Consider the following 15803-nt stretch of genomic DNA (forward strand, 5'->3'; position numbering starts at 1 on the left):
AGTATACCCAGCATCTCTCCTCTACACATGTCCAAACCAACACAATCTCATCTCTCTGACTTTGTCTCCCAATCGTCCCACCCGAGCTGACCCCCTAATGTCCTCATTTCTAATCCTGTCCATCCTCGTCACACTCAATGCAAATCTTAGCATCTTTAACTCTGCCACCTCCAGCTCGGTCTCCTGTGCCACCGTCTCCAGCCCATATACCATAGCTGGTCTCACCACCGTCCTGTAGCTTTGAAGAAAATGCACAGAAACCCGTGATTTGGTACTTGGAATTAAAATGTATTACTGTGGGCAGCATTGTGGCTTTAACATTGGATATTTGCCAAATAGCAGGCTTTGTCAGCAGGCGTCCTAATTGTTTTATCAAACCAAGATACTGTAATATGACAACAATTCCAACTATTTAAATCGGTACCATAGGTCATTACTTTTAAAGAGTCAGTAAGAGTTCACTTGAGAGAAAAAAATGAAGATTTCTGACCTTAATCCTGTCTTCATCAGGCGTTGGATTTGGATGCTCTTATGAGTGCAGAAGCACCCGAGTAAAGCTCTTGAGGAACATGGAAGTAAATGACATACCCCATTTCTTCCCATTTTGCAAAAGAAATGGTGCCATTGTATGAAGCTGATCACCTTGGGCTTCCTCCAGTTGTCTGGCTGGCACAACACATAACTTTTAGGATTGATTTATATTCATTTATTTTCTTGGGTAGCTGCACTAATAGTGGTGTTGCCACTGCACTCCTACTTTAATTTATCTGCTGCCATACAGCCTGTCTGTCACCATAAGTGAAATGTATAGGAGTAAAAAGCAAACACTCATGGCATGTTGCCACGTCATATTATTTCGCCTAAGCTCAGTCCTGCACAGAGAAAAAGGCAAAGTTATCGAAAATGGCGCACAAGTAACCCAAGAGGGCATTCAGCCATTGCTCTCACAGTAGCTTCCAGAGAAACAATGACGTTACACCCAAACAATCTCAATACTAGACGACTACGAAGGACTATGAGAGAGAAGTTTTTGTTTCCCCCAAGTTGAAATTGTATTATTATTACCACCGATACTTTTTACTACAGCGGACTGTGGCCGTGTCCGGCTTTGGCGCCTAATAGATTGTGACCCCCTTTCATCCTGCATTGGATTTAAGCAGGTTTGAGAAGGTTAAGTGGTTATTGTTGTTTTCTTCTCTTTTTGTGCTTTGAAAAAAGAAACTGTATACTCTTTTGACTTTAATTGGTATTTAAATAAGAGAACTAGTGTTTAAATGTTATCAGAAGTAAATTTAGTTTTTCAATTATATTCAACACCAGCTCAATACAATATTGTACAATAATTGTATCTTGGGTGCTTTTCATATTAAGGGAGGTGTAGTGTGGTGTTTGCTTTCATTTGATTCTTTAGTTAAACGAAGGTTTACCGCAGTCTGGGTTACTACTTTCCTGCTGGAGCTGAAGAAGCAACTGTTAGCATCTCCACTCTGGAGACATTTCTCAAAAGTGTCAGTCTTTTATTAGTTGGTTAATTAGTCTTTATATTGCATTGTAATAATTTACAAATGACCTGTAAACGGCAGGGGTCGCTGTTGCTCCTTAAACCCAACAGACAGACGCATCTGACACAGGGTATTTCCTCTTCTTAAGCAGTGCCACCCCAGCCACAATAAATGGGCAATTAAATGAACACAATACTCTCAATAATAATAATTCTCTCCTCCTCATCTCCCAGCAAGTTTTGTCCTTCACCTCCCGACTCCGGCTCCCTTGCTGGGTCTTCAACAGTCCCTTATAAAGTCCTTGACCCCAAAGTGCTTCTCGTCCTTCTGACCACCTGACCACCTAGCACTTCCGGGTCTAATGAAGAACTGGCTTTTCTTAAACGTGGAAGTACTTCGGGACTTCCGTCCTCGAGACCACCTCATACCTCCGGGCTATAGGAAAAGGATGAGTACCCAGGTCCTTCGACAGCTCCCCCTGCCGGCACCCAGTAGGGCTGAGAAACTGAACTCCAAGTCCCAGGATGCCCTGTGGGAATCCAGGGCACCGCTACAGTCCAGGGGAGCTGCCATCTAGCATGTTGGGGGAGCCAGTGTCCTTGAAAATCTGCCTTCCCTTATCCTTCCATCGCAGGGGCGCCATGCAAGAAAATTCCATCATAATTATATACGTTACAGTGATAACTGAAACGTGTAAAAGAGCATCTAAATACAGTTTAATTGACATTAAATCGTAAAAGGATAAGGGCAGAGTTGGCAACAGGTACAAAAAAATTGCTTATGCTAAGTTTATACTGGAGTAAAATGAGTGAAAAGGTTTTTACTCCTTGTTTGAATTTTATATATGACATCGCTTCATCAACCGACTTGTGGACTAAATAACAAAAACCCAAAGCTGTTCAAGTGATCTTAGAATTCTAATAAGGACAAGTCCACTGGGGCTGTAAGATGGGAAAGGACTGGGTTTTTATTGGGACCCAGCAGTATGCAATAAGGCACTGTTAAGTTTAGATTCATCTGCTTCTCGTTTACCTTTACAGACGCTGTTGATATTTTAAAAGAAATAAAGGAAAAGAATGTCGAACTGAGAGACAGCTCCAGCTCTTCCTTTTTCCACATCCTCAATGCCTCTGCCATGCGGGGCGAAGAAGAGGCCGTTAAAAGACTACAGGATGAAATCTTCACGTTGGACCTGGCTAAGCCATCTGCTAACCTGTGCTCGCCATTGGTGACTGTTTATCTGGAGAGGTGGGTTTTATTGTGGGGTTTGTAAATTAAAGCTGTTGTCCAAAATGTGGTGATGTCCTGCCTGATCCTGGAGCATTTTAACCCCCCGGTTTGTTGAACACCTGCTGACCACATGCACATATATGCTATTATACTCTTACCAGTAACGGCACACTACTATAACGATAACGTGCAGTGAATACACTTGATTTGAGCATTCCTAGTTTTCCTCTTCTTTCTCTGTACGTTTGCCATTCGTTTGCTCAGAGGTCGATGCACTTGCTGCTTCCTGAGCAGCTCTTCTTTTCTCCACACTAGCGGCCCGCTTCTTCTCTTCTTTCGTCGGCATCTTTTCGTGTTAAAACTGATTAAGTCAGTGTTTGTGTTCCAATTACTTAGTACGTTTTCTTTCATTTTTCACTTAAGCTGGCACTTAAGTCGTCAATCTTCGTCAAGAATAGGGTTGCCAGACGTCCCTTTTATATGGGACATGTCCCATATTTGATAATTTTGTCCCCTGTCTCGTACTGACCTTTCAGGGACACCCAAATGTCCCGTATTTAGTTCATTTTCAAGTTTCGTAATAAAAATATATTTTTACTACTTTCGTACGGTACTTAGTTGTAACATTATATGTACGTATTTACTTGTGTAAGACGCGCACCCTAATTTTTACAAAGAAAATCTGGGAAAATCGTTTTGCCCCGTGTACGACGCACGTTGTGATTGTATGGGAAGCATTTAGAGAGAGAGAGCGTGCGAGCGAGCAGGAGAGAGAGACCAAGCAGAAGAAGTAAACATTACAGAATTACATTTCCTCATGTATGACGTGCATCTGATTTTCAAATGCTAAAAAAAAGTGTGCGTGGTACACGTGTAAATACAGTAATTATATTTTCTCTTCTCAGAGTCTCTTAATGAAAATAACCCAAATGTAACGCGAATGCTGCCAGTTTGCAGCTTGTTGAGTTGCTGTGGTTGGCTGAGGACAGCAACACTCGTACCGTTTTGCTCTCCAGCCGCGCTGCTGTGCACTTCTGTATCAGCATTGCAACATTCAGTGTCGACAAAGTGTGTGGTTACTACTCGCCACGGCTCACTTTTTTTCAAAGTTAAAAACTAATCCATCCATCCCAAAACGCCAAAATGTAAGTGTAAATTTCGTGATGAATATTCCAGTGAATGGACATTTATCAAACAAGGCAGTATCAAACTGTGGTGTATGGAATTGCACTTTCAGTAAACTATTTTCGAATGATTTTACTTTTGTTTTCCACATAACCCTTTAAAATCCTTGCTTTATGTTTTTAACTTATGTCTCTACTTTTATATAATATATTGGTGTGTAGGGGGCATGTACACATTTATATACATAGGTAATAGAGAGAGAGATTTTAAGAGTGTCCCGTATTTCTAATTTTCTGATCTGGCAACCCTACTCAAGAATGATTTAAAATATGAAGAGGTAGGGGAAGTGACGACGAAAGTGGCAGGAATGAGAACGGCGCACGTACACATGTGCCCCCCGGCTGCCGAGCGTTGATTCTACAATAAAATAAAAATATTAAGAGGAATAACCTTGGAGGTCAGTCATCACCCCGAAAGCAGATTAGTAGACGTCAAGTCACGTAGTACATGTGTACCAAATTTCAGGTCGATAGTTCAAATGGTTTGCGAGCTACAGGTGATCTAAAATCCTGGACGGACAAACGAACAGCCACGGTAGCGTATTATATAGAAAGATTAGAGTTGAGTGATGAAAGAATACAAAAAACATGTCTTATTTTTCTGAAGACTGAGTTAGTGTATTTTAACAGTTTTTTATATATCCTTAAAAGTTTTTTTTTTAACTGTATTTTAATAATATTGTTGCTCTTTAAAACACGATATGCAAATTAAATGAAATCCAGCCCACTCTGCCCTGGACTATGACCTCCTGCTGGTGCTCTTACTGAGAACAGCTTTTAAGTAGGTCTCTGTATTTGCATGTTAATTGTGTACACAGCACTAATTACTGGCTTGCAAACAGCACGTGGTGAGTCATGAGAGGCGATTCCAACTCTGGGCCCTGGCTGTCCAGCTCAATAACGGCAAAGATTGGAATAAAATACATATTGATTTATTAAGTGCTTGGCTGGGTGTACCGTCTCAGTGGGACTTTTATTCAGAATGAGGACAACGGCAAACAGTTGTAATGAAGAAACCAAAATCCATCCCCCACCACCAAGCCCCATGGCATTCACAGAGGAGCTTTTTCAAGTCTGGCATAGTGTTGTATCAAAGATAGCTTTTCCTCAGAGTGTTGCCAGGCTGAATCATTTATATTTGTTCAGCCCTTTTGTCAGTCTGCTTGGCAAAACCACGTTTTTGTCAGGAGTGCAATGTAGGACTTGGTATGTCAGAGTTAATCTGATAATTAGATGCGTTTACCCTTCCCCATGATTCTACATATTCTTTCTTTGATTCCGCTCATGTCCTCACACAGCCCCACTCCTTAAGTCCAGGAGGCCACATGCCCAGAACATGGTTGTTGCAGCCCACAGCTACTACTACTGGACAGGATGTTTGACTTTTCTGCCATTTCTAAGTCCCCAGTGTTTGCAGCTTTGGGCAGGGATATTTTTTTTTTTTTTCCCCCCTTCTTTGTCAAGACTCATTGGCTCGTAATTAAGCGGCATTCATGGCTGCTGATCTTTGAAGGCTGATTGTTAAGTGACAGGCACAGCGAAGCCCGCTCTTCCTCTTCTCCCTCTGTTTCTTTCTCCTTCTGTCTGTCAGACAATCCTGCAGAGGCTGATAATGTTAATGTGGCATTTTGTGGCGAACAAAAGCAGACCGAGAGAATGAGCGATCTTGTCTAATCATGCAGTTGCTTAACAGAGCTCTTCCAGTTTGCAACTTAATTGGCTGGAAAGTACTTGACATGCGAAGTTGGTGACGTAGGGAAGCATATTTCAGCAAATTTTCATCCGAGCGACAGCTAAATTGTAATGGGCAAAATTATAAAACCTTCTACACACTTAACTCTCTTTTATTTGTATTACTTTTTTTTTGTCTCCCCCCCCCCACTCCCCCAAACAAATGTACTGGTTTTTCACTAGTAGGAGATGTCAGACAGGTGGGCATGTGGCTACTTCATAATTTTGGGCACCCTTACTATTCCCACTTTACCTTCCTCTTAAATGACACCCTCCTCTATCCACCCCCCACACACACACCCCCACATCCCTGAATGATTGCAGTCTTCCAAGAGCTTTTCAATGAGCATGCCACAAGGTGAATTGGCACTCAACTGTAGCTGTCATCTGATGTAGCGGCACTTGATTTCAATTAAAAGCAGCTGTAACAGCGTTTGCTTGGTTTGAAGTTCTCTGTGCCTCCCACCCAGACAGCAAGAACTGCTATATGATTGGCTTGTCAGGATCCTGATGGACACTGCCGGGGCTGGAGTTGTCGCCTGTATTATATGTAGTAATGCCTGCTTAGGGTCCAGGTGAGGATTTTTAATTGTGCATGTTTCATGGGCCAGGATGGTTCTGTAGTACAATATTGTATCATTGCTCTGTTACTGATACTATATTTCTCTGGGCACCTGCCGGCATTGTTGACATTGACAGTGACATTGACATTGCAGCCCACTGAATTGCTGGGAACATGGCAGAATGGTCAAAGAGAAGGACGGCACAGCAAACTGTACAAGCTGTAATTTAGTTGTCATCTTGAGTGACAAAGCAGCTATAGATCTACAGGGGGCGTCAGGACTATCTGTAAACAAGCAAGTCATCCATCACTGTCAGTGCCTTTTCAGTGTACTGCTCCAGATTTATCAGTTTGTTTCACTGTTTTCTTTTTTAACCCCAGCATCCGTAAGTCAAGTACAATGACCTTTTGTGTGATGGATCCAAAAAAAAGCAAATCTTTATATAAGGAATTTCCTGTAAATCCCACCGACCCCTGTTTGGTTTTCGAGGTAAATATTGGGTGAACAGGACAAGTGAGCCAAAAAGCAAAATTGTCAGTTTCTATCCACTTGAAAACATGGCAATGTCATGCTTCCATAATTAAATGCATCGCTTCCACAATTGGTTAGTCTTGGTCTGTGCTAGCAAAATCATTCTTTGTCATGTGCACAGTACGGATAACAGGGTCTTGTCTCTCGCAATTCATTTGTTTTTAATTGTTTACCTGGGCAAATAAGGTCCCAACTTTTCATGGGTTTCTCGCTGCCATATGGTCACCTTGTCTAAATTCCCTTGCTGAAAACCCAGATAAATAGACTGACTTTTATATCTGCAGTGGCGTAGTTAGGGACGGGTGGAGGGGGCGGTCCGCCCTGGGCGGCATTATTGGCCAAAAGGCTCAGTACAATTCGTGTGGGAGCAGCAGCGTTCGGAAAAATAGCACTCATGAATGGAAAAAGTAAACTTCTCAGATTTTTATCCACAAATACCTCAAAAATAATTTTCAGACTCTCCTTCTGTGACGGAATCAGAAACAGCAGTTAAAATTTATGAGGCGATAATAAAAATAAACATAAACATTACACCCATAATCATTTCTAGGAAGATAAACAACTAATTTACAATTTATAATTTCCTTTCGTTATCAATCCAAATGCATTTATGCTCTGTGCAGAAAACATCCCCACCTGTCACTTGTACACTACACCGGTTCTGGTTTTTGCAGCATAGTTATATTAAACTAATAATCAGGACACGGCTTATCAGTGCGTCTCTACTATATTCTTGTCTAGTTGATGCTTATAAATAATTACATGTGAAAAATGATTGCTGTTTCTCTATATTTGAATAAATCTATGCATAATTTATCTTAATTTTTCTGTATCTGTCATTTTAATTTTCTATTTAAATAGATTAACATATTCAGATATGTTGGAGGCCGGCAAATTGAAGCACCGCCCCGGCCCGAGCGGTGCGAACTATGGCTACGCCACTGTTGATCATTTTGGAAACTCTGAGCATCTTTTCGTTTGTTACTTTGGGAGAGACTACATTCGCTCGTTATCCTTTGATCCAGGTGACCTCAGACCTTTCATCTTGAGCTGATGTCACATTATGCGACTTCTAGTTGTTACTATGTCACACTTCCCGACTACAGTTGCTGATCTTGTCACCATACCACATCAGTTTACTCCACTGTAAAACGCTGGGTATGTCAAATTTAGGACTGTGTGCCGACTTCCAGCAAAGTCATGCTCATCCCTTTTTGTGAATGCCTACAACGTGCTGCCAGACAGTGCCGTTTCTGTACGCAGGACTAACAGCTGTAATGAGTTCAGCCCCCATCTCTGCCCTCTTTACTTTTTTCCATTCTGCTGCGGTACATAAAACACGATACTTATCAGACCAAGAAGCTCTCTTCTGTTTGTGATGTACAAAACACCTACGTTCCTAATACCTTGTTGCTGCATTATATGAATTGCAGTTCCAGATGCTCTCACGCACCCAGAGCTCACCCCTATGACTAAAGACGAAGTTAAACTTATTTGATTTTTGTCAGAGTGAGTGACTAGGCATGTCACATTACGTGACTGGATCCGTGAGACTGTGGCGCCGACTCTCTTCAACTTGCTTACATTATGTGACTGAAAGTTGCTGGAAAAGTCATCAGATATCACATGGCCTTTAGGTGTACTGTACAAGAGAGAAAAACTTAAAGTGATGTTACCTGTTACAGCCTTTATAAGCCCCCATTTACTTGCTGTTTCTTCTAGAGGGGACCTTTCTGGTGCCTTAGATGCTACCATAGATTGTCAAAAGAAGTACAATCAGCTTCCTCGATTACATGACATCTTGTGCAAGCTAGTAGAGAATGGAGAGACTGAGCTTTTGCAGAAAGGTAAGTGGAGACTGTTTAGCTGTAAGAGCTTTTTTGGTTACCCGCACAAAGCTGAACATTAAGTTTGAAGTACTTCACAGTTGCTCACATATTTAAGTCCTAATATTTGTAAATCATGAAGCAAAATGAGCAAATGGAGTGGTCAAGTAAACCTAATGTGATAAAGACAACTTGTGTCTCTACAGCAATGGACTACATCAGCCAAGAGCGAGGCGAGATGACGATGCTCTATGATATCTTCTTTGCTTTCCTGCAAACGAAAAAATACAAGGAAGCACGCAGAATCATTGAGGTGGGGTCTCGTACTTGTATCAAATGCAGCTCTTTTATTCTTATTTAAATCGCACTAATAATTAGATTCATTATCAGGGTATGAAGGTGTAAGAAGATTTTCTCATGAATTTTGAAATATTACTGGGTCCTCAATCCCAGTCCTGGAGAGCCGCAGTGGCTGCAGGTTTTTGTTCTGACCTGGTTGCTTAATTAGAAAGCAATTCTTGCCAATAAAGCACTAACAAGCTATGAAATTAAATCAACTCTGCTATGTCAGGTCATTCTCATATCCTAGATTTTCTTTCCCTTTCTATCATGCAAATGATTTGAAGGCTAAAATGGACGAGTAATTCTCAGTCCTTCACTTTTTTCTCTTCATTTTTCTTCCAAGTATTTAATTAAACCCAATAGTGCAGATAAATACACACAGGTGTAAATGTCAATAAGCTAAATGGAGAAATGCTGCTCTCTCTTGTCATTTGTATGTTATTGATAATAAGGAGCAATTAAAATAGCTGTTTAAGACAAAATGAAGCAATAAGGGCTCAAAATCACTAAAGTGAAGCAGAAGTGTTACTTTAGCAAGAAGTGCTTTTTATTAAGCAACTGGGTTGGAGCAAAAACCTGCAGCCACTGCGGCTCTCCAGGACCGTGACTGAGGACCCCTGGCCTAGAGCAGTGCTTCCCAGTTTCAGGTTTCAGCTGCAGGTTTTTGTTCCAACCAACTTCTCTGTTTTTAATTTGATTCCTGGGCTAATTAAGTGAACTGTTGTTTCCCAGTTTCTGTGTTTTGGAGTCAAATAACAAAACTAAGTTTGGTAAATTTTTATTAAAATGTACTAAGTACTTATAAGGGCATAGTGTTTTTTTTTTTGTTTTAACAATTTTTAGCCTGATTGTCATTCGGCTTTTCCAGGAGTTCTGATTGTTTAATTAGCGGGTCTGACGCTAAAGTTATTGCAGCCTTTCATCATTCAGTGTCGTATACCTGGCTGTCAGTTCTGTTTGTTTGAATTATCATTATTAGGATACAATGCACAAAAAAAACAAAGGCAAAACAATAGGACAACAACAAAAGAGAGGTAAGCGTTGAAAGCAAAAGTAGAAATATTTCTAAATGTCTTATAAATGTAAAACTCATGCTGCTGTGCTTTTCTAAAGGCAGAATAAGAGAAGGGAAAGAAGACCATCGAAATAAATGAGATCAATTATCATCACTAATTATGAATTTGACTGGAATAGAAACCTGCAGCCACAGGGGTCCTCAGGGCCGAGTTTGGGAACCCACCGTCCTTGAGCTAAGCAAGTGTGGAAGCCCTTTTGATGGGTGGGTGGTAGAAGGGGCCAACACAACAAGTTTGGTGCTTTAACTTGGTATCGACAGACTTGTCAGTGGTTTCAGTTTTTGTAGGAATTTTTCTTTTCATGTTTTTAATAGTTGTTGTAAACGTATGTGTAGCAAGAGTATGACATCAGCATAGGTTTTATTCTTGACACCTTTTGCCTCAGCAGTGAAGCTAGGATTTATATATTACAAATATGGGCACAGAGAAAAGCCAAGCAAAATGACACCTTTTATTGGCTAACTAAAAGGATTGCAATATGCAGGCTTTGGAGGCAACTCGGGCCTTAGTTTCCTTGAAAGCTTGCATATTGTAATCTTTTTAGTTAGCCAATAAAAGGTGTCATTTTGCTTGGCTTTTCTCTACATTCATAATGGCTAACACGGTACAACACCCTAGTACTACAAATACGGACGCAGAAAGCTTTTTGCTCTGTAGTGTTACATTTAGTCAGTGAGACATATGTGATAAGATGCGAGATAAAGTGAAAATAAAATATATTTATCAGTTACTACTTTCATGGCACCCAGCCTTCTAACTATTAGAACCACAAATTGTTCTGATATGCACCAGCTATTTAATCCACTGACACTTGTATCTTGGGTAAGAGCAATTAGATCAAATGAGTCTTTAAATGTTTTCCTTTTCATTGTGCTTAGTATTTTTTACAGTTCAATTGCTGTATAGTTTTAGTTTCATTGCCCCCTGGAATTTTGTTAGTTTTGTTCATATTCAGGATGCTGCCCGTGCTTGCAGAGCCAGTCAGTCATTACCCAAACCCGCTATATCCTAATACAGGGTCATGGGGGTCTGCTGGAGCCAATCCCAGCCAGAACAGGGCGCAAAGCAGGCAGCCCACCGCACGGCACACACACGCACAGGTAGGGACAATATAGGATCGCCAATGCACCTAACCTGCACCCGGAGGATACCCGGAGAACATGCAAACTCCATGCAGGGAGGACCCGGGAAGCGAACCCGGGGTCTCCTGACTGCGAGGCCGCAGTGCTACCACCACCTTTACATATATTGATGTCTCATTGACCACACGTTTATTTCTTGAAGTACCTTCATTTACTAGCGATAGTGCAAAAGAGACTGACTGTGTGCCTTCCAGCACAGGAGCCATTACGATGAGCTCTTCCTTGAAATGCTAAAGTGCACGATAGGATGATTTGAGTGTTTGAAGCCGTGATGCCCTTCTCCGTCTCCTCCTTTACATTGGTCATCCTGAGTGAGGAAGGCTTGGGCTGGACTGGACTCAGGTGTTTCTGAGCATCTCTGTGCTCTGCTGCCATCAGCCTTCTCAAGAGTCTGTAACTCTCAACTTGAGTGCTTTGCAGGGATTTAATCTGGAAGGACTGGCCCGGAGATTACTACTGTGCTCTCTGCAGATTGCTTTTTTGTGCAAATCCTCATTATAAAATCATCAAATGACACGGCTTGCTTGTGAGGATCAGAAGATGTTTGCATGTTCAGCCAGGAGGGAGTCTTTACTTGACAGCGCGACTTATCACTTTTAATAAATGCCGGGGATCGAAGTGCTTCGTTTACAAGATAAGCTTCTCTGACCTCCTGAGGACAGGGTATGCGTATTAACAAAGTATGCACTTCTCTGCTTGGCTGCCTCCTAACCACCACAAGCCCCCCATCCTAATTCTATGCTGAAACAGCCTTAATCGTCAGAGCCACATCAAGCATTTGTGCTTCTGATACTTTTTTTAAGCTATGTTATGGGCTCACGTGTACAGGTTGAGCACCTTTTCAGAGGACAGAGGGCCTCAGAGACTCATTTTGAAACTGCTTGCCAACTGTGGGATGAACTACTGGGGTATTATGTGCGTTGTTCACAAGTACCACCTGCTTTTTAATTTTTGTTTTTGGTTGTGGGTCAATGCCTCTGAAAAAATGCAATTTGATTTTATTTATTCATTTATTTATTTTCCCATTGAAGAGTATTGGATGCTCATTCCGTTTCATCTGTAACCTCTAGAGTGGCACCCTAAAATAAGATTAACACTGACTTGGCAAGAGCTTGCCTGCCTCAACTGACCTAGATGTTCTTTTAAGGATTTGAAAGCAGAGAGAAACCTGGGTAGACTGATCAGAGGGTAAGAATATCCGCTTTGTGGATACTATCCCCTTAGTGACACGTCCCCTGTGATTGACAAAACTGGCTGCTAAACTGTGTCACATCTATGGCGAGATTACATACAAGAGATACAAGAACAAGTTTTAATTTGTCATGTTGGTTTGCTGGGGCAGGATTTAATGACAGCTGGATCTCTTTATAGCATTAGTGAGGCCTGTTTGCTGCTGCGGTTTAATCAGGTGGAGAGCTGCTCTGCCCCGTCCACCCTCAGTGCTGCTCTTTGGAACAACAGCCGAGTCTCACAGGGTCCTGGATAGGGCAGACGTGACCCCAGAAAAAGCACTGAAAACTGTTTAGATTTAGTTGTGGTTTGTAAGGCTAGTAAGATGAACTACAGTGGACCCTTGACTTACAAACTCAATTCGTTCACGAGGGCTGGTTGTAACTCAAGTTGGTTGTAAGTCAAGACTATTTTTCCCATAAGAAATAATGGAAATACCCATAATGCGCTCCGAACCTCCCACAGCAACACTTACTTAACCTTTTCATAATAAAAAAGGGTTGTATAATGCGCATAATTTACCACAACACCAATAATTTTTCTAATGTACTAACCAAAAAGTTATAAAAAGTGTCTAGCCTACCAGAAACAACAATTTCATACTGTACTCACCATTTAATTTGACATCTTTGGGCTGCAGGAAGGGAGGAGGAGGAGGAGGAGAATGAAACGGAAGGTGGTTATTGTGTAGAAGGAGCCTCCTTATGCAAATCTTTTTTTTTTTTTTTTGTAAAATTGTCGAGATGGTGGATTTCGACATGCTGTACATATTAGCAAGTTCGGTCATGAATGCCACTCTCATATTTCCACACAATTTCCTTCTTCATTTTGATTATGATCGCTGTTTCCCAAGTTAATAATGACAGTAGTCGAGCACTCAGTTCAAAGCTGGTCGTGTCGTGAACTGCTGTAATAATCCACTCCAAAGCAAGCCGGTGCTGACTCAGCCTGATGACATCATCATGTGCCGCGCCAGCCCGCTAGCTAACATCCCTTAACAATCGCTTTCTTTACCTTCGTTACCTTCTCTTCCTTCCTTAGCAATTATGCATCTTGCTTGCCATGGTCTTAGTGAATTATATATATATAGATAAATCACTGCACTGACCGAAATTACATCCACAAACACATGTATCTGGGCTCCGACTGATGCTTACAAATGCTCTCAGCTGTTTGTTGACGTGACGTGACCGCAAGATTTTGGTCGTAAATTAAAACTAAAATTTTGGTCGTAAATCAAGTTGTTCGCATGTCAGGCCGGTCGTATATAAAGGGTCAACTGTACGTTGCTGAATATACTCGGCTCCTGCGTGTTGCCAAATTGCACTGGGAAATGACTATAGCCAGTTCTGGTGGTTTAAGGGTTAAACTATGGATCGTGACCTTGGAGCCGTTGGGTTGCGAGATCCTGTTGCATTTTAAGTGTCAGTGATGGTTGTAAAATGGGACGTCCGTGATTCTCTAAAGGGTACCCCCCCAACACTCTGACCCCATGTTTTGGAACACAAATATCCTATCCCTGCACATGATTTGACCACTTTTGGAATGCTACTGATATGTGTGTTAAAATGTCACTACCTCAAAAGAAAAAAGTGGAAATCTTACTAAAAGTTGGCAAAATTATTAGCATTTTATGTAGATTTTTCTATAGATTTTTTCGGAAAAATTAATCTATTCAGATTATAATTTCACATTTTTTCTCACAAATCGAATGACAACATACATTTTTTTTCCAGTAAGATATAATAATTCTTTTGATTCACTCCAAGTAAAATATTGTCCTACAGTGTTTTACTGCCAAATTCAGTTTAATGTTGGAAAAAGTCATGGCCACACTGGATTGTTAGTTTTGGCCCGTGTTATATAAAGTCATCTGACATGAAAGGGACATGAGCTGCCTGCCCAGCGCTCTTCTGTGTGGAGGTTTGGCTGCACAGGGTTTGTCTGGAAGTTTGGAGCACCTCAAACATGAAGTGTCATGGAATTCATGCTGCTGGGAAATTAGATTTGAGACTTTGTCTTCCTCTTCTCTCAGTCTCTGTGCATTCACTACTGCTTGGCCCACCCTGAAGTAAATTGGGTTACGTAGCATCCTCTTCTGTGTTTTTATTTTTTTTGGTGAAATGATTGACATTACAGTTCTCATTAGATATGTGCCAGGCTGTAATGGTTTCAAACGTGGATTCGTTTTATTATTGGGCTTTATGTTTTGCACTTTAGCAATAATTTAAAAAACGAAGGAAGACAGTTACTTTAAATACTGTTCTGTATGTCCTTTAGTCATAAGATGTTATTCTTATGTTTGACTTATTTACCATTAATCTTGATTTTACACATAACAGAATTTTGTCTAGAACATAAAAATACATTGGTTATCTTGCTTCTTTGGAGGTCAACTAGTTTGTGGTTGTCTCATTTCCTATGTTGCCCTGGTTTTGTTAAAACTCTTTTGTCTCTTTCGCATTTCTCTCCGTAGACTCCCGGCCTTAGGGCTCGTTCGGGAAGATTGCAGTGGTTTGCAGAGAAATGCATCACAGCCAATCAGGTGAGGAAATGGCTGCCTCCTGAAGGACCTTTGTATGTGTTGTAGTGGTCAGACTATGTGCTGCTTCGCCTGCTGACCCTCTTGAATTCTGTTTTTCTCTTTTATAGGTGGACACCCTGGAACAGCTGGTGGAGATGACACAGAAGCTGTTTGAGAGCGACCGTGATGAAATGTATTACTACCTATTGCGTTCATACCGTAAGTCGGGTTCTTCATTGCTTATCCGCTCCTCTCAGAACTGTTGACCTTTGGTTCTCCCAGTCAGAGGCCTGGTTTGTGCTGGGTGTAGAGTATGACCAGGTAATCCATGTGTTACACCCACATTATTCACGGGAGAACCTCTGCTGGGAATGACCACGTGGTCTTTCTGAAAAAGCTGGCATATGAATTTTTAAGAAGATGGGAGCCTGGTCATGTTGAGAGACGCACAATTGTGTCAGTCATTTAGGCACAGCAGCGCAGTCATGTCAGATACAGTGGAACCTCGGGTCACGACCATAATTCGTTCCTAAACTCTGGTCGTAACCCGATTTGGTCGTGACCGAAGTGATTTCCCCCATAGGATTGTATGTACATACAATTAATCTGTTCCAGACCGTACGAACTGTATGTAAATATATATTTTTTTTAAAGATTTTTAACTACAAATACAGTTAGTTATACCATAGAATGCACAATGTAATAGTAAACTAAATGTAAAAACATTGAATAACACAGAGGAAATCTTGAACAACAGAGAAAACTTAACACTGCAAGAGTTCGCGCTATAGCGCTACGAACAGCTCGCTAAAAACACTTTTTTTTTTTTTATGAGTTTTAAGCACAGGGAAAAAAAATTAACATTTGAAAAATCCGTAATTTAATAAAACACTAAGAAAAGTAATATTGCAACAATGCACAC

General features: G+C 41.1%; 1 protein-coding gene across 1 annotated transcript in view; it reads left to right on the plus strand.

Moving 5' to 3' along the window:
• The window catches only part of lrpprc (leucine-rich pentatricopeptide repeat containing), a 103704-nt gene that overhangs the window by 67437 nt on the left and 20464 nt on the right, over positions 1 to 15803 (plus strand). Inside the window, exons 23-27 of the mRNA XM_039738178.1 lie at positions 2543 to 2750; positions 8464 to 8588; positions 8774 to 8880; positions 14834 to 14902; positions 15010 to 15100. Of these exons, the coding sequence (XP_039594112.1) occupies positions 2543 to 2750; positions 8464 to 8588; positions 8774 to 8880; positions 14834 to 14902; positions 15010 to 15100 (600 nt within the window). The remainder of the gene's footprint in view (positions 1 to 2542; positions 2751 to 8463; positions 8589 to 8773; positions 8881 to 14833; positions 14903 to 15009; positions 15101 to 15803) is intronic.

Source organism: Polypterus senegalus, chromosome 16, assembly GCF_016835505.1.
Source record: "Polypterus senegalus isolate Bchr_013 chromosome 16, ASM1683550v1, whole genome shotgun sequence".
NCBI lineage: Eukaryota > Metazoa > Chordata > Cladistia > Polypteriformes > Polypteridae > Polypterus > Polypterus senegalus.